At 46.2% G+C, this 27,172-nt stretch overlaps 8 protein-coding genes across 8 annotated transcripts; 2 read left to right on the top strand and 6 right to left on the bottom strand.

Annotated features, from left to right (window-relative positions):
* Positions 1-406: 406 nt before the first annotated feature.
* ColSpa_06991 (citreoviridin biosynthesis protein D) lies at positions 407-1,597 on the bottom strand (the record flags this gene model as incomplete). The annotated part of the gene is made up of 1 exon (XM_049273203.1): positions 407-1,597. The coding sequence occupies one exon, from the start codon at positions 1,595-1,597 to the stop codon at positions 407-409; it is 1,191 nt and encodes a 396-aa protein (XP_049129160.1).
* Positions 1,598-1,862: 265 nt separating this feature from the next.
* ColSpa_06990 (FAD-dependent monooxygenase andE) lies at positions 1,863-2,967 on the bottom strand (the record flags this gene model as incomplete). Its single annotated transcript, XM_049273202.1, has 2 exons — positions 1,863-2,613; positions 2,666-2,967. The coding sequence occupies 2 exons, from the start codon at positions 2,965-2,967 to the stop codon at positions 1,863-1,865; spliced, it is 1,053 nt and encodes a 350-aa protein (XP_049129159.1).
* Positions 2,968-5,866: 2,899 nt separating this feature from the next.
* ColSpa_06989 (secondary metabolism regulator LAE1) lies at positions 5,867-6,286 on the top strand (the record flags this gene model as incomplete). The annotated part of the gene is made up of 1 exon (XM_049273201.1): positions 5,867-6,286. One exon carries the CDS (start codon positions 5,867-5,869, stop codon positions 6,284-6,286), a length of 420 nt encoding a protein of 139 aa, XP_049129158.1.
* Positions 6,287-6,934: 648 nt separating this feature from the next.
* On the top strand, positions 6,935-7,289 carry ColSpa_06988 (uncharacterized protein; the record flags this gene model as incomplete). The annotated part of the gene is given in 2 exon segments (XM_049273200.1): positions 6,935-7,138; positions 7,152-7,289. The coding sequence occupies 2 exon segments, from the start codon at positions 6,935-6,937 to the stop codon at positions 7,287-7,289; spliced, it is 342 nt and encodes a 113-aa protein (XP_049129157.1).
* A 452-nt stretch (positions 7,290-7,741) lies between these two features.
* Positions 7,742-8,301, bottom strand: ColSpa_06987 (uncharacterized protein; the record flags this gene model as incomplete). Its single annotated transcript, XM_049273199.1, has 2 exons — positions 7,742-7,877; positions 7,898-8,301. 2 exons carry the CDS (start codon positions 8,299-8,301, stop codon positions 7,742-7,744), a joined length of 540 nt encoding a protein of 179 aa, XP_049129156.1.
* A 1,087-nt stretch (positions 8,302-9,388) lies between these two features.
* Positions 9,389-11,617, bottom strand: ColSpa_06986 (increased rDNA silencing protein 4; the record flags this gene model as incomplete). The annotated part of the gene is made up of 1 exon (XM_049273198.1): positions 9,389-11,617. The coding sequence occupies one exon, from the start codon at positions 11,615-11,617 to the stop codon at positions 9,389-9,391; it is 2,229 nt and encodes a 742-aa protein (XP_049129155.1).
* A 1,775-nt stretch (positions 11,618-13,392) lies between these two features.
* ColSpa_06985 (anaphase spindle elongation protein 1) lies at positions 13,393-15,913 on the bottom strand (the record flags this gene model as incomplete). The annotated part of the gene is made up of 3 exons (XM_049273197.1): positions 13,393-15,428; positions 15,487-15,745; positions 15,803-15,913. The coding sequence occupies 3 exons, from the start codon at positions 15,911-15,913 to the stop codon at positions 13,393-13,395; spliced, it is 2,406 nt and encodes an 801-aa protein (XP_049129154.1).
* Positions 15,914-19,342: 3,429 nt separating this feature from the next.
* On the bottom strand, positions 19,343-19,672 carry ColSpa_06984 (uncharacterized protein; the record flags this gene model as incomplete). Its single annotated transcript, XM_049273196.1, has 1 exon — positions 19,343-19,672. One exon carries the CDS (start codon positions 19,670-19,672, stop codon positions 19,343-19,345), a length of 330 nt encoding a protein of 109 aa, XP_049129153.1.
* Positions 19,673-27,172: the final 7,500 nt, after the last annotated feature.

The following is a 27,172-nucleotide window of genomic DNA, read 5'->3' as shown; positions in this document are numbered from 1 at the left end:
CTCCCATGTTCATTTAGCCCAAGTTCCCATTGGTTGACAAAATCATCCATTCCTGGTTGCCAATGCCGTAATCCCTGTTGGCAAAGGCCATGGACCCATCACCGGAAATACTTCTGGGATTGCGATCGTTGATCAGTTTACCCCAACTGCTACCTTCCCAAACAAGCATAATTTGATGCTTAGCCCAAACGACGCTTTTATCATCGGACCTGAGCTTAACTTGTTGCTTCTGCTTCTCCATGCATCGCACAGGGAAACCTCCTCGTATCTGATATAGAAATTTGGCCAAGGTCGAAAATCTGGCTGATTAATTAGCTTTCGTTGATACTGAAAAGCGTGGGTGTGCTGACACGAACGCTGTGGCTATGACATACCTACATGATCCCGCACTGCCCTCGATTAACGATTACTCCTTTACTAATCCTGCGATGATATCTTCCCTCCAAGCCCATAAGGCAGCGTAAGTCGCGCCCGGTCCAATGACAATGTTTCCCAGCGAAGTGGCCATCGCAGCCCCGACCGCTGTCCGCGTTGTTACGTATCCAAGCCGCCGCAGCTCATACACGCTGTATAGGCACCAGGTCGCAACCGCACCGAAACACAAAAGCATGTCATACTTCCAAAACCCGCTGATGTCGTGTCCCAAGCTCATTGACGCAACAGTCGGAAGATCGAAGAACGCCTTGACAAACGATACCGAAGGGCTGAGGTGTGCGTATACAAAAACGCAGATGTGTAGGACTGCAGTGGTGAAAAAGCAAAGGGCGTAACCGATTCGCAAGGAACCAAGATCCTTTTGATCGAATATTTCCCAGTCCAAAGACTTTGTGGTGGGCGACACATACCGGAGAATACCGGAGAAGACCCAGGTCAGTATAGAGACATAGACGGGAGAAGGCTGCCAGAAGGCTATAGCGTTCTGTTGTGCCATGTTGTCTCCGTACTGAGTGAACATAAGAATGGTCGGAACGACGTATCCAAAACAGAGAGCTGCTGGTAAAACCCTCGCGACTGAGGATGGAATCGGCCGGCCAGTGGGACGAGTGTAGACTTTCCTATCAGTAGTGTACAAGCTGATGAGGTAGTATACGGGTGCGACTTTTCCGATTCCAACGAGCTGATAGACCGCGTATAGCGAAGCCCACGACACGAGCGTCAGCTGGTTGCCGTTTCGATAGCCTTCAACTGTCCAGATGTAGATCACTGGGATCAAATTCATCAAGAAGTAGAGGCACTGAAGTCTCTTGTTGAGGTCAGAGCCGGAGACTTGTTCAGAAAATGCCCAGACCAGGAGCGATAGAATGGAGTCGACTTGAGACAAGCCAGTGAATTCCTTTTTCAAGGCGTAACCCAGAAAGTCATTGGTTCCTGCAGGTGCCTCTGGTAATAAAACCAAGACCTTCTGGGCTAGGTAAAGAATGCCACATAAAGCGACTCCTACAATAAGCTTGGGCAGAGTCAATGGGTTAAGAGGTCGGCTGACGAGCTCATCGAGGAAGGGCGTAGTGTATACTCGTTTGGGCACGTCCAGAAGGTCTACTTTGTGTCCGTCCTCAATGTTAGTGCTCCAAGGATCCTGTTTCTCGTCAATCGACATTTTTGGGACAATGTATCGCCCAACAAACTCCAGCCATGGGCTCTCCATTGCGGCAAATCGTTGCTCGCTGTGAGAAGCCCTTACAAGGTCCCAAACTCGCGGTTTCCGTTGTTTCTGCGTTTCGCAAAAGAGGTCATGAATTTGGTTGGTCGTGATGCCGGATGGACAGGCTTTCAGCATGGTTGCCAAGTTGTTTACCAAGACCGCGGCGGTTTCGATGGCGCTATTGCCTCCTTGACCAGATATCGGTTCAAGCTAGCATTCGTCAGTGAATGGAACCAATAGTAGGTTTGCCGAAATATTTTGGAAAGGCATGTACTTTGTGTGCCGCATCCCCGATCGTTATGATACGGTTGAAGTGCCACTTTTCAAAAACATATTCTGGAAGTGGGGTAAGAACAGAGGATATTTTGGCAGAGTACAGGTCCCGAAAAGTAAAACCGCCGGTGATCCTGTCGTTCTGATGCTCCTTGACCAGAACTGCTTCATCTTCTTTAGTGAAGCGTGGGAGATCCGGGCCATAGTGCGTCTTGCCCATGTTGACGAAGAGAAACCAGTAAACTCGACTCTTTGGGCCGGAGATTACTAGGTAGGAGAATTGCTTGCCAAAATTGGTTTGAGTGGTTCTGGCCTGCCAGTTCTCTACCAAGGAGATACCGAAAATGCATTTGTAGACCGTCGGAAGGCACTCTGATTGAGGCGTAAGTCTGGGGACTTCGTAGAGTTCAAACATTGTGCGCATACCTGTATGTTCTGAGGCAGGAATATAGCCAGGCTCAAGTTTGTCCGCAAGTCGCCACATCTCGCTTCGCACCTTGCTGTGAATGCCGTCTGCCCCTACCAAGATGTCTCCCGAGTACGATTCCCCGTCATTCGTTTCCACTCTGACTCCAGACGACTCAAGTGACACTCGCGTGACCTTTTTGCTGACGAGAATTCTGTCTTTGCTCTTAAGGTTTCTCCACAGCACGTCAAGGATCATTTGCCGATCCACGAAAATAACATCATAACCGTGTCTGCTGTACGTGTTAGTTTGTCTCCTGTCTCTATCCCCAAGTTCATGCTTACCGTCCCCTCATCTGGTCACCGATACCATGGTATTGACTGATTGCAATGCCCTTGGAATCGCAAAGGGACGTTGTGAAAGGAGGGCTGTCAATAAGCTTTCTGATCTCGTCATAAAGTCCCAATTGGTCAAGAACACGGGAGCCGTTCGGAAGAATGCCGATACTTGCGCCAACTTGAGGAGCCATTTCGTGATATGCCTCGAGGATGACGTAGTCAATGCCGAATTTTTCAAGAAGGTTGGCTAGCATCAGGCCAGCAATACCTCCGCCGGCAATGATGACTTTGAAGTCTTTAGAAGCCATGATACTGGATTGTGTTGGACGAGTAGAGCAAAGCTTGTGCAACGTATTTGGTAAATATCCCCAATGTTATAAATAAAAGGGAACTTATTGGGAAAAAAGCTCGACTCATAGAGGGCGTTAAATACATTTCATAACCTTGTCCATATATATTAGGTTAATCATCACAAATCGACAATCGTCAATGGATCATCGACATTTCCTTGACTTGGTTTGAAAATGGTGGAGATGAGAAGGTTGGCGTATTCATGATTTTTGGATTTTCGCCTAAAAAGGCAGGTCGGAGCCGAGTCATACCCACGCATCGGGGAAAACCCACGAGAGCCCACATAGATCCCCCGCTCAACAATTGAACTCATATTGCTGGTAGGGCCATGGTGAACTCGGAAAACCCTGAAACATCATCAAGTTATTCAGCCTGCCATAGACTGTGTGGCCTCAAGTTTGGTTAGGCCTGCAACGGTCACAGTTTGCTCATACACTGACTACTGACGTTGACGCGGTTGACTGTCAGTAATCACCTTGATCCTAATCTAAACCTATACCTAGATATTTCAGTGTCTCAGCTTAGGGCATGTTCTCCCATAAAGAGCCAGACACTGTGCTGTATTCACCCGTCGATGCTGGCATGGGTTTTCCGAGGAACGGGCCGACGGAAAGTAAGACAAGCCAACGGTCTGCGCAAGTGGGTAATTGCTTGGTTTTTTTCGGCTGGTATTGGTCGCATTAAAGATCCAGAACTAAGACTTGCCAGTATCCATTTAAATTTTATAGTTTTTCTTTACATACTTGACGAGCAATCGATTGCGATACTTGCGAAATGACGCCAACCGGGCTATGCGGCCCCGAACATGTGTTACGTGTAGGCGCGAACGCATCGATCAGCATGCAAGGGTGTTACGTTGCTCAGTTGTGCAATGCCGGAATCGATTGTTAACACATCTTGGCCTGGTCCTCCAACTTTCGCGTTCTGATATGGATCCATAATGTGGTTGATTGACAGTACAGTTCGATATCAGCATACTTCAGTAGGTCTCTGTAGGCGCTTACTGGGAATTCATGTTCCATACAGAGGCCCCTTCACATTGTGACACCATGTTTTCATATTAAAGATTCTACAGAGTGAAGGAAAGAAGAGTCTGAAAAGCTCAAACCGAAAATAAGTGATGAACAGCTGTTGCTAAATCGCGCATGCTTGGCTGTTTGAAATACGACGCCCCCAAGGTCCTACATGCACTCGGCGAATAGAGATGCACCTCACATGCAATAATCTCGCATAAGCCGCCCTTTGATTCGTACAACGCATACCGGGCCCCTGTTCTTGCGTCTGAAGATCTGCCACTGCTGTTTCTCCCCAAAATATCGATGGGAATACGAACGGGACATTGTCTGAAGCATCTTTGGCATAAAGTTGCTTCCACTCCATCCAAATGCATACAAACAATCTGCCATCACGGTCTACTAGGACGAAGCGAATTCGCTGTTGAAAATAATGGCGAGAGTTTACTCAACTCTATACTCTAATGTCATGACGGTTTGCGGCTGGATGTACGAGGAGTTACCTCTCTGGTAAACAACATTGAACAAGAGTCGACCACTGTGGACTGATATAGTTAGGTTAAAGAAGAAAGAGAGGAATAACTACTACCTGGCATCGCGGGAATACATAGCGGTACTAGACCCTGGCCTGTAGGCTTGGCTCTGCAGTCGCTAAAAGCCTTTTAGCTGCTCCCCTTCCTGCAGTGTCTCTGTCATATTCAGCTCGAGTGCATATTTAACTGCTGTCTTCTCGTTTTCTCCCCTTTGCCTCTTCCTCCACTCCTAGCTTTACAGGGCTTTTGTCTTGCATCGGACTAAAAGCTGCCGTCACCTAGTTGGGTGGTTCAGAATTTTGACACAACAAAATACTTTATTAATATATTAAACGGATTAACACAACGGCTGTCCACCAACGTTTGTAGAAATGTCTTCAGAAGGTCCCATAATACCATTTGTAAGTCTGTTATCTCTGTGGCGATCGCATTCAATCTTGTTGACAGTTGTTCGGGATCCCGATGTCGTGGGTGACCTCGACAATGATGATGCGCAGACTGATGCATCAAGGTGAGTGAATCTTCGCTCATCTCATCCTTCAAGAGTATTGCTAATGAGGAAACACTTTGCAGCATGCGCGACTCAACTGCATCGCTAAGCTCCAGCATTCGCGAGTACCGAACCATTCATGGCAGGACTTTCCAGACATCCCACACGACAGATTACTGGTAAAACACATCAGCCTTTCGAACTTTTCCACCAAGCTTCCCGCAGGCTTTTGTTGACTGTTATGTTCAATACTAGGGAGCCTAACGATGAAAAGCATCTCGAAGGCTTCGATTTGACGTCAGTATCTCGCGAAACAAGACATCTGGTACTTCTAACTGCTGGGCAGGCATCAGTACACTTTGATGCTTATGGAAAATAAGCTATTCGCTGCACCCATTGAAAACCTTCAAGGTCCCTTGGTCAGCAAAACCGTACTTGTCTTTATTGTGCTCTCAGCCCTAGTTACTGATTTGACGTAGAAAGTACTCGATATTGGCACAGGCACTGGCATTTGGGCTATGTGAGTAACCAATAAACGGCACTATAGCCACGACTATCTCACTGACTTGCCCCTTATAGCGACGTGGCTGACGAATTTCCTAATGCCGAGGTATTTGGAACGGATATCTCTGCCGTGCAACCGGGCTGGGTTCCTCCAAATTGCAGCTTCCAGATTGACGATGCCCAGTTAGACTGGACCTTCAAGAAGAATTACTTTGACTTGATTCATGCTAGATGCCTTTATGGGGGCATCAATGACTGGCAGAGACTCTATGATCAAGCCTTTGTTCATCTGAAACCCGGTGGGTGGCTTGAAAATATGGAGATTGACATCCTCACTCGCTCTGAGAACCCGGCTATAGCGAGCGATACGAATCACATCTTTCGAAAATGGGCTCCTCTCTTTTGGGAAGCTGGTGATGTTACTGGTCGAACATTTCGCATCGCGCAAGACGACGGCCGTAATCCGATTCTGATGGAGACGTGTATGAGAAACGCGGGCTTCGTTGACGTTGTGCACAAGAAGTGGAAGGTTCCTATCGGCGGTTGGCCCAAGGACTCTAAGCTCAAAAAGGTTGGTCTTTTGGCAGGCTTGTATGTTGACCAGTCCCTTGATGGGTGGGCAGTCAAACCCATTGGCGAGATATTGGGCTGGACCTTTGAGGAGGTCATGACTCTAGTGGCGACCTTGCGCAAGACGCTTGGGGAACCAAAGTCGCTGCCGTATTTCAACTTGTAAGTGCCGCGTACCGGCTGTCAGGCACTAAGTGACACTTTGTTTTCGCTAACATGTTCAGCCACTTGGTTTATGGTCGAAAGCCAGGAGCGGAAGCTATTGCCACACCGCAGTCGAGTTAGCGCGCAACATCGGAGCCAACTCAATCTGCAGTCTGAATAAACACAGATGACAGGGAGAAATGCTAGGCAATTAGCGCCGAAATATCTTGGCCATGTTCTTGACTCATTTCTTCGTGCTAGGAAGGATTAGGGACTGCGGGCTTCAGCATCATGGACCAGCGGCTGTGCCCAGATCAGCCAACATATCTGAGGGGGGGAAGATGATGGAACGGCGACTTTCATGGTTTTCTTTTTACAATTGCAATCCAGAGTTTGCAAGGCAGAGTGCGATGCTTCATGCATATGTTAGGTTGAACTGCGCGTCAATGCTCTGGATTGGTAAGATGTGGCGTGTCAAGCACGTTTGGCTCGCAGCAAGTGCTAAGCTAGACATGTAATAAACGTACTGATCCACGATTTGGTCTATACTTGCAGCAACTGTAACAGCAGAACATTGCCAGTCAAAGTTTGTTGCTGTATGGAACTCTAGTCCCCGTTTCCGCCCAGCTTTCTACCTCATCTAACTCTTCTGGCCATACCCACGACGAACATGAGACTCAAAGCCATCAGCTACGGCGGCAATCTCCGCCGCATCGACGCCAAATCCATCCCTGCGGCTCGGGTCTCAACGCCCTCGTCCTCTCCTCGCCTTTGCTCCTCCCCCATGGACACCGATCTCCTCAGCACTGGCTACGGTAGCATTAGCTGCGATTACGGGCCGGGGTTCTTTAACCCCGCGCTCGGGGTCGGATATGTACATCGCGCAGGACGCAGACCTGGACCGGATCGCGTTGGGCGGTATATCGGATATGCTGTCAGGCGGGAGGGTGTCTATCGGCATGAACGCGGGGATCATGCGGGGGCCCTGCTTTGGCGTGGGCGTGATGAGCGTGTCGGTGATGTAGGCACAGCTAGACAGGATTCCGAGGGCGGCAAACCCGGTGGTTTCGGGTCATGACAACAGCTGGGGCAAGGGGTTCCAAGGTCACGACTCCAGGAGTCGAGCAGGCTCGCAGCGGGTGGTCGGTGCCTCTTTCCGAAGCAGTGTGACTGTTCCGCTGAGCCGTTCTGGTTCCCGGGAGAGAGCTATGAATTGCAAACAAGCTTCATAAGTCTTGATGTGGAAATGGCACGTCTACGCTCTAGTCTCTTTCCAACGAGAACAAACCCTTCAAGGACCAAAAACTCGCTCGCAGCTGCGTTGGTGTCTTGCACTTCAACCCAACGAAACCCGAAACCAGGCCCTTCTCGTCCCAAACTCCGCCTCCATCAGTTCATCCGCCTCCTCCCATAAACCCCAACCTCCGATACACAATGTACCACCCCATCGGCCGCATCACCGCCCAAACACCCCTCTTTACAACTCCTTCTCCAGGACCTCGAACCACAAATCGTCCCTCAGCGCCTTGCCGTCGACGAGCTCCTTGTAGGGAAACTCCCTCCTCTCCCCCGTCTTGCCGTACCCCTCCGCTGGTACCACGCAATCAGCTCCGCTCGCGTCCAGATGACGCACATCTCCATCCGCACAACCCCCCACCGCGCCGCCGCAAAGGCCTCGGCGTGCGCCAGCACGGCCCTGCCCACCCCGCCGGCCTGCCTCTCCGGGTCCACGGCGAAGAGGCCAAAGTACGCCACCGCGGGGTCCTTTTTGCTGCGCGCGACCTCGCAGCACGACAGCGCCGTGGCCGGGGCGGACGGGTCCACGACGAGGAGGACCACGCCCTCGGGCTCCGTGATCTTGGCGAGGAGCCCGGCTTCGTCGATGCGCTGGTCCGCGAGGAGGTCCGCCTCCGTCGTCCACCCCTTGCGGGAGAATTCGCCGCGGTACGCGGAGCGGATGAGCGGCAGGAGGACGGGGACGTCGGCGGGCGTGGCGGGGCGGATGGAGAGTCCCTGTTTGGGTGTTGAGACGGCCATCTTGGGCTTTGTTCACCGTTCTCAGGGCTGTGCGTGTCGTTGGCGTTGTAGTCGTGACGAGTTTGAAGCCGTGAGTCGACGGTCCGGTGAGCCGTTCAGAGACGAAAGACTCTTCTTTGGTTGATGTTCTTCTCTTCCGTGTTGTCTGGCCTCGAGGAAAGAATTATACCCAAGGCTCTTATATGTGTACAGACTCAGCGAGCAACAGGCTATCGTCAACGAGAGTATTTGAGAGTCAAAGCACCCCTATCTCCTCCGTCGCCCCATAATCCACCAAACCTCATCATCAAAAACCTCCGGGGACTCAAATTTCCCTCAGTGATCCACACCATCGAGTCATTCACACAGCTCCCGCGGCGGGACGCACAGGGCGGCGACCAATGTATGCGCCGCCTCCGTCGCCCGAATCGATCTTGTCCAAAGGCCTGATTCGACTAGGCAATGACAGCTCGGAGCCGAAGCCGTCGCATTCACACAGCGCTCTATGTAGAAATCCGCCATGTCCGACTCCTCCGATCCGAGGGACGAACGTCGCGCGGCGCGTTAAACATGGTGGAGACCGACGCATGTCACGCCCCAAGTCATTGACAGGGCGCGCCATGTCTACATGTTTTTGACATGTTTGACACTTTTGACACTTTTTTTCGACATATCCGTCGTCACAGCCCTTCACTATTCCGGCGTCCTTCCCCAGATACAACACCGGGTCACCCATTCCGGTGTCGATTTTTCGGGGAGTGGCCTACACACCCCAAAATGCAGGCCGTTGGCGCGGCGGGCGAGGGCCTCGCCGCGCCGGGTTCTGTGTAGTTGATATCATCCGCATGAACCAGGGATACCGCTGATGTGTGCCCGTCCGCGACTCGGGATGAACACCCGCAACGTGGATGCCGGGATCTCAGCTCCACGATGGGAAACATCTCAGGAATGTGCAGAGAGCGAGTGACCAAGGCCCCCGTGTGACGCGAACCAAAAAGAATATGTATTCATCAGGACGCAAAATTCTACATCAAGGGGGTATCAATGCAAGCGCGCAAAGGAAACGCAGATGCTATGCTATGCCGTCATCCTCCTCTCCCCTGTCTCCTCACTTCTTCGCCTTGGGCGGCGGCACGTTGACACCCTGCGCGCTGTTCCACACACTCGCGCTCACCTTGGCCGGGATCTTCCGTCCCCTGAGCCTCTGATCGATGAGCCACATGCCCACCACGAACTCCGCCTTGCTGAGCATCCCCCTGCGCCCGCGGTCGACGACATCCCACACCTCGGCGAGCTCCTCCGCCGGCAGCCGCGAGCGGCGCCAAATCTCCCGCGCCACGACGTTGGCCACGCAATCGGCGGCGGCGTCGGGCGGCAGCGCGGGGGTCCCGGACGCTTGCAACGGGGGCGTCAGCAACACGCCTCGGTTGCTCGCCCACACGGCTTCGTAGCGACGGCGCTCACGGAGGGTGATTTCGTCGCGCCAGCGGCGGCGCGCGCCCTCGCGGTGCGAGTGCTTGTTGCTGGCGCGCTGGTGTTTCTTCTTGCGGATCTCGTCCTCGTCGTCCGATTTGGACGGCGGCTGGCGGAGCGTCTGCCGCATGCGCGGGGACTTGGTGCGGTTTGGCAGCGGGGGCGGGGACAGCGTCGAGTTGCCCGTGTTGGAGGGCGTCAGGCGGGCCGCGGCGAGGGACCCGGCCATGATTGCGTTGGAGAGGGCGTTCAGGGGCAGGTTCGCATTGGAGGAGGCGGGCGTGCGTCGCGGGGTTGTGCGGCTTGGCGAGCTGTTCGCCGAGGAGCGCCCTGGGGTGCTCTGGGCGGAGTGCGCTGGATGGGGAGATGCCCGTGCTAGGCTGTGATCGGGTACGGCTGTCTGACCCGACTCGGCCGATACAAATGTGTCGTTGGAAGAGCTCGTATCGGCAGTAGAAGGCCGAGCCTCGGATTCAGGGCGACGCCGAGGCTCCTGGAGTGGACCATGACCGTAAACTGATGCCATGCTTCGAGGTTTGGCCAAGGGCGGCGCGTCAGGCTCCCTTGATTTCCCACCATTGCCCCGCGGCTGGGGAGGCGTCGGAGGCCGCGGCTTGGCCTTGGACGCCGGTCTCGTCGGCTTGGGGGAGACGACCTCCGTCTCTACGCGCTTGACCACGGGCGGTGAGCTGGGAGCGGCTTGCTGAGCCTTGGGCCGCGACCTCCTCGGCTCGGGGGTGGCCGGGGGCGCCTTTGACTCTGGTCTCGTGGTCTGTGTAATGGGAACCCGCGTGAGCTGCGACTTAGGCTGAACCCCTGGCGCCTCCAAAGGTATCGGTGACATTGTGATGGTAGGCTGTGTCTTCCTGGCTGGCGGTAGCTGCTCGGACTCGGACCGCTTGTGAGTGACCCTGGCCGGCGACAGCAGCGGCTTGACGGGCTTCGGCACGGGTTTCTTCTGCTGCGGCGTAACCTCCTCCGTAGACTCCTTCTCAGCAACCAAAGTAGGCGTTACGGGCCGCGGCTTCACCCTGGGCTTCGGCTTCGGCACTACAGGCTTCTGCACGCCAGGCCCCTCCTCCTCCTCCACGATCCCCATCCTTGCCGCCTTTGCCCTCGACGGACTAAGCTCCCTCTCCGGCGTCAGCGGCCGCACCTTGGGCCTCGCGACCTCCCCACCGCTCCGCTTGACGGGGTCGACGTCCTCGCCTCCCCCCTCAAACATGGTGATCAGATGCCCCGTCGCGGGTATCGAGCTCGTGTCCGGCAAATCGAGACTGCTGACTACGCTCGACGACCCCCCGCTCCCACGCCTGCCTCTCTTGCCGCTGCTGAACCTGGCATTCTGCATCTGGTGCAGCTGGTTCAGCTGCGCGGGCGTCAGGGAGCCAGGGCTCGCGTGTGGCTGTGGGCTCGGCGACGCGCTTCGCGACGCGGCCAGGGTCGCGGCGATGTAACTCGGGCTCTTGGGGTCGAGCCTGGTGTGCGGCGTCAGGTGCGACGCCGACGTCGCGGCGGGGCTCGAGGCAATGAAGTTGGACAGCCGGTCCCGCATGTCCGCCGTCCCGTCGCGGCCGAAGCGGTCCCTGTCGCCCGGCGTCGTGGCGAGGCTCGTCCCTGTGTGTTGGCGCTGCACCGGACTCGTGCTCGTGCTCCGGTCGTAGTTCGAGGCCGTGGACGTGGCGATGAGGCTTGCTCCGCGGCGGCGGCCGGCGGTGGGTTTCGGGGGCGGGATGGGCTTCGGCTTCGTCTTGTTGAAGGCGAGGTTTGCGCCCTTGAGGGCAGCGGCTGCATCGGAAGCACCGCTGCCGCCGGCCGGGGCGGGATGGTGGTTATGGTGGTGATGGTGGGTGTTCATTGTCATGGCGATGGGCGGCCGCGGGATGTCGTCGTGGGAGGAGGTAGCATCGGAGGGCGCTCGTTGCAGCAAAGGGGCGGCCGGGTGGTGAATCAATCAATGGGTTGGCGATGCTTCGTTCATTATGGGAGCTTCGTCATGGGCACTGTGCTCGGTCTGCGTATGTCGATAGCATATAACGGCTCGTACGGATTGATGTCGTGGGATTCAAAGAATAACGAATGTACGGGCGGTTGGTGTTGGGAAAAAGGAGAAAAGAGAGAGGTCCGGGATGTCGTATTCGGCAGGGCGGCAGGCAGAAAGTGGGAATGGATCACGTTGGCATCCCGGCGGCTGAGCTCCAGCCTCCTGCGGAGAAGATACGCAGGATGATTTTGGATGGTTGGATGGATGGATGGGATGGACTTGAGGCAGAGGCGCGGAACAAACTGACAAAGATGGAACGAACCGGTGGCCCGGTGACTTGCAACTCTTCCCTTCCCCTTCAGCACCAGTGTCTTTTGGCAATCCGGGCTCTCGGGGGGGAGAGAATTCCTCCAACTGGCACCTGTAAGGCTGAGACACTGCTCATTTCAGCGAGGGCCGCCCCTGAACACGCCAACTACTTGGTACAGGTTACTGGGTACCGGTAAGAATTACCTAACATGCTGCACGCTTCTCCCCTCATAACCTTCTGTCTGGACATGCAGGGGGAGCCGAGACACAGCAGTACCTAGAGATGTCGTAGCGCTTGGAGAAATGACGCAAATCGGGCAACTCAGGCACTGAGAGCCGCCAAGGGGGAAACACCACCGGGCCACCCATCAAGGAACATCACCGAAGATCTCGACATCACTGGCGTCATAATAGCGGATCTAGGTTCTGTGAGGCCCTGGCTAGAGGTCTCGGCCGCCGCGCTCCCTAATAAACACCGGGCGCGCGGGTTTATCCCTAGGCTCTCTCCTCGCCCGCGTTTGACTTCCTGACAGCTGATCCGCATGTCTTGTCCGTCTTGCGTGTCTTAGCTCCCGTCATTCGTCTGCCGAGCTTTCCGCCGTCTTGTCTTACACACACTCTTCCACACACTGAACCTCGACCAACTCTCACAAACCACCGGAATCATCGGAAGCTCGCAAATTCATATACACCATCGTCAACATGGACCACAAAGGTATGTGAATGAGTGATGTACCCATCATCTCGTAGTTTGTTCTTTCTACACTAAGAAACACCTATTTATCCTTGATGGCTAGACACGCAGAACAAGACAGCAAAAACTGACAAAGCGAACAGAAAGAGGAGTCCACTCCGAACCCGAGTTCGGGGCGGCCGTCCGGACGCCATGAAGAACCAGACGCCAATGCCAACCCTCCCTTTGCTTTGATTACCAAGGAAATTTTACCCAGATGGGGGGGTATGTCCGACAGAAACAACAGCCGTCCCGGCTGTTGATCGGGGAGCCTGCTGGCAGTTGACCGCAAGACCCAAGGCCTGGTGGCCCACGCCAATCCGATATGTACGGAGAGAAGATCTTCCAAAACACAACCAAATTCCTCCGCTCCCACCCCTCAAACAATCAGCCAAATAGTAACGACACGAAGAAGGAAGCGAAGATGCGAAGAGCGTCCGCAGACACCAAGATTCTCAACGAGAATCCCCGAAAAAAACAGAGACAATTAATTGTCATGAGCGACGGCATCGTTCAGACGTGAGGCGTAATCATCCGACATTATCATCAAGTTGGACAAGATTCAGGACTGACTGGCACAGAACAAGACATGGAAAGGAGCCAGGCCCTTCTTTTAGTATCCGTCTTCGTCTGTCCACTCGCTACCCGAGATGATGCGGTTGCCCTCGCCGTCGCTGTACACGTGTCCAGCAGGTGCCGTCATCGGGAAAGGGCGTTGTCTCTTGGGGTCGTTGGCCGGCGGCCGCTGCCCTGCTTCCGGCTCGAAACGATTGCAGCGGGCGGCCCGCACCTTGGCATAGTATGTGTCTGTAGCATCTTGCTCCGGCTCGCTGGCGTCGTCGTACGTTTCCCAGTTCTCCGAGCCAGTCACGTTGCTGGACCCGTTGGATGAGTTGGAAATTTGTCGGGGTGGTGGTGCTTGGGGGTATGAGGAGGGGGGGTACTGGCGCAGGGTCGAAGAGTGGTAATCGTGCTGGGAAGATCCACCAGAGTGATGGGAGCTTTGAGAGGCGTACGACGCATGAGAGGCGTGCGACGTGTGCGACAGGGTCGAGTTGGCCCTCATCAGACCCGACTGCTGGCAGTCCTCGTCGTAAGGATCTTCCAGCTCGACCTGGCGCACGATGCTCCCACTCAGTCCTGCCATCTTGTACAGGTTTGCGGGGGCCCCAAGCTCTACCGTGTTCAGATCCCGCATCTTCGGCGGAGGGGCGCGCATAGGAGCCCCACCCCGGATCGTTGCGTACGCATCGATTCTCGATGCGGGTCGGTCCTGCCTCTCGGGCGAGTTGTTGCCGTACTTGATGTTCGTCAGCGGAGGGCGCGCCGGGATCCTCGATGGGCTGCCCGGCGGCCTATTGAGAGTTTGTGCCCTCTCCCTGACGGTGCCCATGGAAGAACCCGGTCGGAGGATTTCCTGGGATTTCGCATGAGCGGAAAGGGGTCTGGCTTGAGCTGCGCTGTTTACGGTGGTGGCGGCGCGCTTGATCGTGGGCGCTGGAGCCGGCGTCCTAGCACCATTGCGCGTGGGAGGTCTCGCGATGCCGGTAGTGCTGTTAGCTCTGGCGTGTCCCTTGGGTCTGGTCATGGAGGCCGGGGCCGCCCCGATACCAGGAGTCTTGGATCGCGGGCCAGGCGCTGGTCTGTCTTCAGCTTCGATGACATCCAGGTACCGCTCGCCGTGGACAAGGAAAGGCCGTCCGAATTCGTCCTCGAAGCGCTCAAGGACCTTTCGCAGATCGACGGTGATCTTGGGAAGCTCCTTGGCAATGCGCTTGCGCATCTTCTCTTCTCTGAGAAGCTTGCCGGGGTCGCGCTTCTCGCCCTTTTGTCCTCGCATCATGAGGCGGGAGGCATCCTGGCTGGAAGCCGCGAGCTCGTCGCGCTCATGAGTGAGGCTCTTGTGCCTGTCAATGAGCTCGAGTGTCGGGGCGCGCTGTTCTTTGAGGGTTTCTAGTCTCTGGATCTCGCGCTCGTGAGCTTCCAAAAGCGCGTCGCTGTAAACATCAGAAAATGCGGGTGTAAACTCGAGCATCTCGTCCTCTGAGAGATACAGCGCATCCCACAACTCCTGTAGTTTGTAGCGCGCGTCCTCGACGAACAGGTGCAGGTTCTGTCGCTTGAGCTCGTTCAAGCGGTTCAGCTCGTCCTCAAACTCGTTGATCTGTCTTACGCCGCAGCCTCGGTTGCTGTTGAGGAACGCCTTCCTCTCGCCCATGTCGACCTCGAGCTTTTCCCAGAGGGCCTCGACTGCCACCCGCAGGTCCTTCAGACGCTTCTCGCGGTTCTTCTTCTCGTCCGACAGCTTGTCGCGCTTTGCCTTGAGACGTTCGAGGTCCTCCTGGTGCAGACCCAACTGTTCGGGGGACTCGCGGTAGTACTTGACGATGGCGCCGTCGGTCTGGGCTTGAGGGGTGCCCAGTTCGGCCCAGAGCTGGATGATGTGCTCGCAAAGGGCCTTAACCGTTGCGACGCGACGGGTGTACTCTTCATAGACTCTCGTAAACTCATGGTCGAGCTTGTCCACGTACGACGGCGACAGGTCAAAGTTGGGCGGAATAGACTGGTTCGGGCCGGTTGGCGGCAGGGGGATCTGGACGAAGGTGGCTTCAAGGTGCGACGAATATGATTCGAGTGCTTCGACGAGTTCTGAAGCAGTGGTTAGTGGGAAGTCTACCGGTTGCTTATGCTTTCCAGGGCGACTCACTCTTGACCTGTTCGAAGCGCTCCTTGTGCAACCGGGCAATCTGCTTGTGCTTCTCCTTGAGTGTTTGCAAACAGCGCGTTAGGGGGTATGTGATCTGGAGGTCGTCGTTCCGGTCGCGGCGCGCGCGGTTGTCGTCGAGTGATGCCTCCATTTGTTGGATAGTAGTGATCATTCGCTCGGCTTCCTCAATCATCTCCTCCTTTTCGCTTGTCACTAGACGGACCTGGTCGATGAGCGCCTTGGAAAGGGCCTCGAAGAGCTGTACCATGAAGCGTCAGCACGGTCAGCGCACAGCAAAGACTCAAGGGAGGCTTACGTCTTCCTCGCGCTTCTCGCGATCATGATTAGGGACGCCAATCTCGTCAAATAGTCCGTGCAGCTGGCCAATAATGGTGTTGACCTGCTGAGACAGGTAACTGGTGTCCATGGCGAATTATGTTGATGGAACGGCAATCAAAACAAGGGGCGAGAGAAAGAAAGAGGCGGGCTGTGTCGGGTATAGGTAGTCGGTTCCGATTAACGTCGTGGGGGTGATTGAAAAGAGTGGGTGCAGCGCAAAGGCTGGTTGTGATCGCTGATGCTATTCACGGTAGCGGGGAAGCGGTGCGGGAGCTGCGATAGCGACGGGGCGACCGGGTCGAGTTGTTTACTTTCCCTCTCGACGGGCGAATACGGGTCTCTTTTCCTCTGTACGACAGCGACCAAAATAGATAGCGAATGGTCACCGATAGATATGCGGCGAGTGGTGCATCGTCCGGCAAGAACAGAGAAGGGGGGGGCTGGGAATCTGCAGTCTCTTTGGATCTGTGAAGCCGGAAGAGATTTGTCTGAGACTGCGGATTAGGACCTGTTGACGATGTAATGGGCGGAGTTGAAGGTGGGAAAGGAGGGGGGAGGAGAAAGAGGGAGAGAGAGAAAGGTGAGGGAAGAGAAAGACGGTGACGAAGATGCAGTTGATGAATCGCCGCTTGCCGGAGGTCGCAATGCAAGGTGAGGAGCGCGCAGAGTTGCAAATGTGAGGTGCAAAGTGGGCGGGCGGGAATGTGACGGGCTGGTCGAGGTTGGTGTTTTCCCTCTTCAGGCTCGCGTGGTGGGGTCGTCTCCACGGCAACGTCCCAAACCCCTGTTCTTGTCCCAATCCATCCCTGTCTGTCCCTGTCCACCCGCCCCCATCCCTGCTCAGTGCCTGCACACGCTGTCGTGCTCCCCGGTCGTCCTCAGGAGCCAGACGGTGCCAGGGCTGCTCTGGTAGTGGGTTTCAGGAAAGAGCTACCCCGCCATTGGCCAGCCTTCCTGCCCTTTCACCTTCACTGAGAAGCTGAGAAACAGGTACGTACCGCGACACTAGGTAGTGTACAGCAGTGAGCTGTCGTTGGGAAGCATGTTCCGTTGTTTTAGCGACCAGAGCCACTGCTGTCAGCTCAGCCAGCCGGCTCGCTCATTGGCCCGTCTTAGCTAAGCAGGCTAGCGCAGTTGCACCCCGTCAATCAAGCGAGCACCTCAAGTTATCTTCCGTTTATGTTCGGAGGCTGGGCTTTTGCCCACATAGGTGCAGGGCAGGAACCGGCTGAATGATGATGACGGGCGCATTGCGTTCTTTTCCTCCATACAAGGCAATCCGGCATACAGGTTCATGCACCTCATGATTGTCGGAGTCACAACCACAAAGAGCCGTCTCGACTTTTGCTGGTCGCACACAACGAGCATGGGCGATCAAACAGACGCCGCAAATGCGCAAACATCAATCACCCGCAGCTCTAGTCGCGCATCGGGCATCCGCTTTGTTTACATCACATCTCATCGCAACGGCCCCCTCCCATCGCCAATGACCTCGCGTCCCTGAGTCTGCAAGTCATCCAGCTGCCCCCAGCAACCCAGCTAACGTCGAGTGCAACCAGGCTAGTGCAGCTGCCTCGCATCGAGCTAAACTCATGCAATTCGCAACTCTTTCTTCTCTGTCTCTCCTCAGGTGCGTTGCAATGCTCGCTCTGCCTCCAAGTCTGTCCCACTCTTGTGGTACTCTTTACTGTGTAGGTATTCCATCACATTGACTCGATTCCCTCACGCATATGCACCGCAATGGATCCCCTCAAAAAAAGCCCGGCCAAGGTCGTAAAATCAAGAAACCGATCTGCTCATTTCGGCTCTTTCCCATCCCATGTATCCCTACCCTGGTTGTCCCCATTCTGCTGTGGGCATTCGCAGGTGCCCCGGTGAGATGCAGGCGCCTGCGCCTCACCACGGTGACGGAGCGTCGAACCCTTGCTTCTTCCAACACTTCCAGTCTTACATAGTACAGCACACAATGAGTGTCGGATAACTTCGGCGACACCCGCTTTCACCAATGGCCGGTTCCCATTGGGCATTATGCTTTCTTCTCTCCCGTCTTTTGTGTTCCCCCTTAATCAGGCAATCTTACTTCCAGCCAAGTCCAGGCCTCTGGCCCGTTGTCTCCGATTCTCGTCGGCCTCGTTCCTCCCTGTCGTCTTCGCCCTGGAAACCACCATCCTCGAAAGGTGAAGACGTCCCATATTATCTGGCCCATGCTCCCTCTCTCGCCTCCACGCCCGCCTCCCTCCCCAGACTCGGATGAAAATCTTCGTAACTGACCCCGTCAGGCACAGCGTGATCTCCTCAATCTGCCCAGCCCGACACGGCACAGGCCGCCCGCTGACAGGCTTCTGGGTCGGACGTTTGACGCCAGTCTGCGCCGAGGTCTCCCTTGCCTTGCAAACTTGCTGAAGTGCTCGCTTAGCGTCTGCCCTTTCCAAGCCTGGCGACGTCATTGTTACCTTTTCCAAGACGCGTCGCCCAGTGGGTTTCCGCTACGATCGTGATCGTGATTCGGCTTGCCGCCCCCGTTCATTCCAGCCCGCGACATTATCTGGCCTTGGTTAAGTACATGGGTAATTGCGGGTGTTTGGTTCGCCTCGCCCAACATTGTTTCAATGCACGAGCACTCGTTCGACGTACCGGAGTATTCTTCGTCGGGTTCTTTCCGTGTGGCTCTTCTGCCTCCGAAGCTCTTACCAGCATCACAGGCTTGCACTCGAATTTCGTGATTCGGAATGTGACTTTTATGACGCTCGTGGTTGGCTTGAGGTTGGTATAGCATGGCTGGGTCATGGACCGCCATCACGGGATGGATAGGGCGATAAGCGACAACGGCCTCTGGCCACAAGTGTGTAGTGCTTTGAAACTGTATCATCACCATCCGTCCCTATCTAACCTCCAGCCGAAGCCTAGATAATCACAAAGTTTGGCTACACTGGGGGCCATCGTCTGGCCATCGATGAACTGGACTTGAACTTCTTACACCTGCATGCAAAACGAGGGGCGTTCCAAAGGTTGAATGCAAGAGAATGGCTATAGTTATCTCACCGCCTGACACCACGTCACATATAGTACTACGTGTCTTAGTTGCGTGCATAACAAACTCGCGTCCCCTATACTTCGTCAAGCGCCAACTATCCGCAACTTACTACACGTCCCACCCTCACATATGACAGGTGTAGTCTGTTCTTTGTGCCCCTTGCTCGTGTCATCCATCTCATAGCCATGGTCCCCGCCCGTCCTCTGGTCACCAACGTGTTTTTCGTCCCCTGCAGTACCAGAACTTAAAGCCCTTTTCTTCAGCCTCGCCCGTCGTTGAAAATACCCAGCCACCGCAAGCGCGATGACCCCAAACGCCACACCGATACCAACGCCAGCTTTAGCGCCGGTACTAAGTCCGCTGCCGGCACCGGAAGAACCCGAAGCAGTCGCTGTTGATGCCACAGGTGTGGTTGTTCCAGGCGCGCGTTTGGCGATGGGCAAGGTCGTCGAAGAATCGCGACCGTCTAGGGCTTTTCTCCAGTCAGTCGTTCGAGTCTTGTAGACCAAGGAAGGTTGTAAAGGTCGGCTTACAATGTAGATACTGCTGAGGGCAGATGCCGCTTGTCCAGCTGGGATCGGTACAAGTGCCATAGGCATAGCTGACGCCGACATCTCGAGCCATATCGTCAAGGCGGCAGAGACCGTCCGACAGGCATGCGTCTGCGGAGATGCAACACATGCTCACAGGCGCCGAGGCCTTGCATGGCACATCGGTGCTCTGCTCGCCATTGGGATAGTAGCAGAGACGCTGAGCTACGGCCAGCTGGAGCAGTGCGGTCACGCCGATAGAGGTGGCGCGACGCAGCAGCATCATGCTCGACTATCTTCGGCGTCGGATATATTTTCGGAAGACACAGACTGGCTGCGGAATCTGTACAATGAGAAGCTGCGGCTAAGATGCAAAGGATAAAGCAGGCCAGCTGCGGCTGACTCGATTCTTGTGGAGGAGTGATCCTTCCTTGAGGGCGGAGAATTCATCTTGTCGACAAGGGTCTGTCGAGGTTAACCCAACAAGGAAGGTCGAAATGCCTGCAAGAAATCGTAGCAAACGGGCGGGGGGATCAACTTCGCCAAGACTTGCGTAACTCTCGCTCACGGACAAGGAGAACAGTTACACTTTGTTCATATAAATGGCATTGTTTAGGCAAACACGATTAATGCTGTATCGTACCATCAGTATTTGTAAATATGTCGTCAGGAACGTAAGAAAAGCCCAAACGGTCTATGGACCTTTTATGTTTTGAGAAAATCCAACCACCCCATCGCACATCTTGCCGCTTTTAGCCAAACAGTCTTGCATCTCGACATGAATCTCATAAGATTCATGTCGAGATAACTTGCGGTGCAAAGTGCCACCTTGTCTTTCAACACGAGATTTTACCACGTTGACAAAGACTAAGGCACAAGGATGAGTAAGATGTTGATGTGGTCAGCTTTGGGGGCGTTTAGCTTGGTTGACGTTCATTGGCCTGTGGGGTCTACTAGTGCCACGAATGCTCGACTTGAAAGCCTATTGCCCGATGGCAACTACGCTTGCTTACAACTATTGAGACAGACATACAAGTTTACTATCTGCTCGCGGATGCAACATGCCTGTTTTGGCAGTAAATTGGTCGATATGTTTTTAGAATCACATCATGTCGATTAAGTAACGTACTCGCATAGCGAGCGGGCCAACAGAGCGAGCGGGCCACTTTTCCAACTTTCTACCTCTTTGACCTTTACACTAACTTTCCTCTACGTATAAACATGCTATCCTCTTCAATTAAAAGTCATATCATCCTTGCTATCTAGGCTATCAAAAAAGGCCTAAAAATGTCTATATAAAAAGCAGCCTTAACCTTTAAGGTCCCTTAAACTATACTTTAATATCAATGTGTTAGACGTGTTATATAACCTGAAAGACGACTAAATTTAATAAAGATAACTATAACTAAAGAAAAAGTAATTCTTAAATAAGTTATTAACCTAATTAATTAAGGGTTCTTTTTATAATAAGAAGATATATAAGAAATAGCTAATTAACTCCTAAACGCTTATAATAAGATATATATAAGACCTTAATAAACAAAAAACTTTATATAATATATCCTTTAATTAAAAATATAATTTTAATATTAAATTAATTATTAAAGGGCCTTAGCTAAAGATGTTATAATTATATAAAGCTAATTTATACTTATATAAAATATAATTATAAAATATAAAATACTTAATAATAATATTTATAATTTTAATAAAATTAGGTTCTTAATAAAAATATTATTATATATAAAGGTTATTATAACGTCTAACTATAAGAAAAGACTTTATATAAAGTAGCTTAGTAATTAGAAATAGGTTTTTGTTATTTAAGGTGTATATATAAATAGCTAAGTAATACTTTTATATATTATTATAAAAAGTAAATATTACTTTTTCTTTTAGTATATTAATAACTAATTTTTAGCTATATAATATATTTATTTAAGTAAAAATAAATTAATAATAAATAATATTAGCTTAAATTAATTAAAGTATTTTAATTAGTATATAAAATCTTATATAAAAAGTTCTTATTACCTTTTAATTTTTAATAGTTATAATAGCTATAAATTAATTAACTTTAATAAATACTATAAAAAATAAAATATTATTATTTTATATATACTTTTTTATTTATTATATAAGCTTTAGCTTTTTAATATTAAGTACTTTAGCTTATTAAAGTATTTATATAATAAAAAAATTAAGAAGATAATATAAATATAAATTTTATATTTTACTAAAAATAACTTCTTTTTTGCTTTTAAAGTAGTATTTTTTACTTTAATAGGTAAAAATAATATATAAGTAAGTTTTAAATAAATAGTGTTACCCTTGCCAATAGACACAGGAGGTCTACCACTATATAAGGTAAACCTCTCATAAGGTCATTAAGGGAATCAACTTCTTTCACCTTTATCTTCTAGATCTTATCTTTGGTGAAGCAGGTTTACTATATTGACTGTAAGGTCTGTCAGACTACATGATAGATCTGACTGCTCCTCTGAAGGACTTGCCTTATCAGAGGGGTAATAAGTAGTAGTATAACCTTTTACTTTATTCCTTAGCTTTTATTAAAAAACAAATTTGTTATATAAATCTTATTTCTTATTAAGGTAAACGACTAAGAAGTAAACCTTAGCTTAATAAAGGTAATAATATAATAACTTATTTTATATATTATTATATTAATATTAATATTAGGTATAGCTAATAATAAGACTTAAGGGACTAAAGTATTATAGTTAAATCTGGAATTTTATAGATATACTTAAATACCTCTTATTAATTAAGCTAATTATACTATTATTACTATAATAGTAGTAGTAAGTACTTAGCTAAGTAAATTAAAAAATAAAATTTTTAAATTAACTTTATACTATAAGGTATAACTAACTTATGTTTATATCTAAGATATTTATTATATATAGCGCTTTATTAAATAAAAGCTAAATAAACTATTAGTTTATAGTCTCTTAGATAGCTTTTAATAGAACTATACCTAATTATTTATAGTATTTTAGTATATTAACCTTAATAATAAATAATATAAGATCCTTTTTTTTAATAATAAAGCCTATATTTTGCTATTATACCTTTTTAAGTAGAATCTTAAAGGAGAAATTAAGAGGCATTTATAAACAGTAAAGTAGATTATTTGGCTTATATACTAAGATAGGCTCCTTAGAGATAAAGACGTAGTTAGTGACGTGTCTTTAATCTTAGAGAACTAAGGTAGCCTAAGCAACTGGCTTAGGACTATTATTATAGCTATGGATCACAAGGTAAGTAACCTGCTATAAGGATAGCACTAAACCCTCTTTTAGCTAAGAGACTTGGCCTTACTGCTATTTCCAAAGACTAAGAGTATATTAAGATTATCAAGGGACAAGGCAAGGTCTTTATTATATCTAATTGTTAAAATAACAGCACCAGCTGGTTGTACGACACGCACAACTCAGGGACACACATTATAGCAGAGGGCACAGACTAGATATTTGGCTCTCGGTTAACCATTAAGGGGATTAAAAGTATATTCATGCCGAACTAACTTAGGGATATATAAGATCATATATCTTGTATATAAAAGCTAAGTCTTATAGTTAAGAAAATAATTATAGAAAATATATTTTTAATTTACCTTAACTTTAACCTAAGTATAATTATATAAATAGGTTCTCTTAAAAAAAAAGAATCTATTTAATACTAATTAGTAGTTACTTAATAATCTATATAATTACTTTATATAATTATAAATTAGTAAAAGTAAAAAAATAAAACTTAGGCTTTATAGCTAGGCTACTAGGTAGTCTTATACTTTATATAAGGCAAGAAATCCTTAGGGATACCTAAGGGGTTATACTAAAAAGTCTCTTATACTAAAAAGCCTTAATTTTATTTATTATTATTTATTAAGCTAAACTAAATAAATAAAATAAAAATAACTTTTGTTTTATTATTATATAAAATAAATTCTTATTATTACTTATTAAGCTAAACTAAATAAGAATCTTTATTATATTATATATAAAGTATAAAATATATATTATAGTATTAAATAAACTAATTTTAATGTTATATAATATAAAATAACTACTAAATATAATATAGCTTTTTAAAAGGATCTAAAAAATAATTATTAAAGCTAATATAATAATATTAATAAATACCTATTAATATATAAAGAAATAAGTATAAAGAGTAAAGTCTTATTATATATATAAAAGAAGACTATAAATCCTAGACGTTAAAGAAATCTAGTTAATATTATATAAGTATTATTTAAAGAAGAAATAACTATATATATTATATATATTAATATAAAAATACTTTATTTTAAGTAATTAAAAAAAAACTTAATAATATTATTATATAAAGATTTTAATAAATAGTTTACTTTTTAATAAAAAAAGGTCTATTATATATTTAAAGTAAAGTTTATATAACTTATTAAGCTAAAAAGATTCTAGTTATTATTAATAAAAAATATAAATTAATAGCTAATTAAATTTATTAAGGAAATTCAAAGGAAGTTTAATAAGTAAAAAGAATAGCTTTTTACTTATATAATATTTATATTAAGTTATATAATTATAATAACTTAAATACTTATTTAAAACCTTAAATTAACTTTATTTTAGAATATAGCTAAACTAATAATAGAGCTAATTAAGCCTTTATATAATATATAAATAACTTAAATATTAATTATATAAAAGTAATTATAATTAGCTTTAAGAAATATACCTCTTAGAATAAGATTTATATAAGAGGTTAAGAGTTTTTTATAAATCTAAGGTTATATAATACTTTTATATTAAAGAGATAGTATTTATAACTTACTATTAAGATAAATAATTTAAAATAAATTATATAAGCTAACTATAATTTCAATTTTCTAAAAGGGATAAAGAAAAAATAGGAATTATATAAGTAAGCTATATAATATCTTATATAATAAAGTAAAGGTCTTTATTAGTTTTTATTAATGCCTTAGGATTACTAAAGACTAATACTATATAGTATTTCCTAATATTTTAGCTAATTATATAAAAAAGTTTTATTTTTATTATATTAGACTAATAAGAAGATAAAATAAGATATATAACATATTAAAAATACACTTTAATACTAATATTAACTATACTTTCTATTAGATAGATTAAATAAGTCTATTCTTTATATAAGTTAAATAAAATAATTTAAATAAGAATCTAATAAACATATTAGAGATACTTTTAGACAAGATACCCCTTATATAATAGGCACTTAGCCTAGGTTTTTAAGAGGAAATTATACTTTATATATAAGTCACTTAAGTGTATAAAGGTATACTAAAGCTAAAAACTACTTTAAGTAATCTTAAAGCATATTATATATATAAGCAATTCTTTTTTAGCCTAAGAGTATTACTATAAGTCACTTTAAATAAAAAGTTTATATTATATAATATTAACTTTATAGATAAAAGATACTCTAATAATAAGAGTTACTTATAACTATTATATAATAAACTATTAAACAATAAAGGATCTTCTTAATAACCTTAAAAAGGTTAACTTTTATTATAACCTAGGTTTAATTATATAATATCTAAGAAAAGATGTTTTATATATAAAAATAAGGATTATTAGTTTATGAATTATTTAAATAAAGAACATAATCGTATAAAAGACTAATACCTTTAGGTATATAATATACTTAAATAAGAACTATAAAAAGACTTTACTTTATACTTTCTTAACTTTAAAGGAAAAAACTTAGTAAATAAATTATATAATAAAAAGAAAGAATTTATAAGAAATAAAAAGATATTAGTTTTTCTAATATTTTCTTTATTCTTCTATTATATAACAAAAAAAAATATCTTTTTATTACTAAAAACATTAAAGGCTTATTAATTCTTATTATATAATCCTTATATCTTATTATACTAAAAGGAACTATAAGATATAAGAGCAATAAAGTTCTTTACTATAAGGAAACCTTAAGTCCTTATATACCTATAAAAAAACCTTTGTATAGTAATATCCTAGGAACTAGGATTAGTAAATATATAATTTAAGGTAAATAACTTAATTATATTAGTTAATACTATAAAAATAAAGAATTAGCTTAAAAAGGTTATATATTATATCCTTAATACTTTTATTTTATTTTTGTTTTTATTATATAATATAAATAAGTTAAGTATATATTTTAATAATATTAATAATATAATTATATAGTAAAATAAAAAACTTATTCTAGTTATATAGAAATAAGGTTACTTATTCTTTAACTTTAGTTATATAAAGGCTAATATATTCTTTATAAAAGAACAACTTTAAAGGCTTTATAAATAATTTAAATATTCTTATATAAACTATCTTTATTACTTTTTAAAAAAGGCTAAGTATTATAATATTAATATTAATATTCTAGAAAAAGTCTAGAAGTTTTATTATTATTATTAATTATATAACTTAGTATTAAAGAGGTTTAAGTTTATACTTAAAGATAAAAGCTACTTTAACTATAAAATAATTATAAATATTATATAACTAAAAAACAAAAACGCCTTATATATTATTAATACAGAAATAAGCTTTTAAAAAGCTATTTTCTTAAAGTCTTTATTTATATAAAATATATAGAATATACTTTATAAGTACTAAATTAGTATATATGTTAGAATAACAGCACCAGCTGGTTGTATGACATGCACGACTCAGGGACACACATTATAGCAGAGGGCACAGACTAGATATTCGGCCTTTAGTTATCTATTAAGGGGATTAAAAGTATATTTATGCTAAACTAACTTAGAGACATATAAGATTATATATCTTATATATAAAAGCCAAGTCTTGTAGTTAAGAAGATAATCACAGAAAATATATCTTTAGTTTACTTTAACTTTAACCTAAGTATAATTATATAAATAGGTTCTCTTAGGAAAAGAGAATTTATTTAATACTAATTAGTAGTTATTTAGTAATTTATGTAATTACTTTATGTAATTATAAATTAGTAAGAATAAAGAGACAAGACTTAGGTTTTATAGCTAGGTTACTAGGTAGTCTTATACTTTGTGCAAGACAAGAAATCCTTAGGGATACCTAAGGGGTTACGCTAGAAAGTCTCTTGTACTAAGAAGCCTTAATTTTACTTATTATTATCTATTAAGCTAAACTAAGTAGATAAGATAAAGACAACTTTTACTTTATTATTATATAAAATAAATTCCTATTATTACCTACTAAGCTAAACTAGATAAGAATCTTTATTATACTATATATAGAGTACAAAGTGTACGCCACAGCACCAAATAAACCAATTTTAATGTTATATAATATAAAACAACTACTAAACACAACATAGCTTCCTAAGAGGATCTAGAAGACAATCATTAAAGCTAATATAATAATATTAATAGATACCTGTTAACGTATAAAGAAATAAGTATAAAAAACAAAGTCCTATTATATATATAGAAAAAGACTATAAATCCTAGACGCTAAAGAAATCTAGTTAATATTATATAAACATTATCTAAAAAAGAGATAACTATATATATTATATATATTAACATAGAAATACTTTATTTTAAGCAATTAAAAGAAAACTTAATAATATTATTATATAAAGATTTTAATAAATAGTCTACTTTCTAATAAGAAAAGGTCTATTATATATTTAAAGTAGAGTTTATATAACTTATTAAGCTAAAAGGATTTTAATTACTATTAATAAGAAATATAAATTAATAGCTAGTTAAATTCATTAAGGAGATTAAGAGAAAGTT

Source organism: Colletotrichum spaethianum (genome assembly GCF_022836535.1).
Source record: "Colletotrichum spaethianum MAFF 239500 DNA, contig17, whole genome shotgun sequence".
Taxonomy (NCBI): Eukaryota; Fungi; Ascomycota; class Sordariomycetes; order Glomerellales; family Glomerellaceae; genus Colletotrichum; species Colletotrichum spaethianum.
Note: the sequence above shows the minus strand (reverse complement) of the source record. Positions and strands in the feature narration are given on the sequence as shown.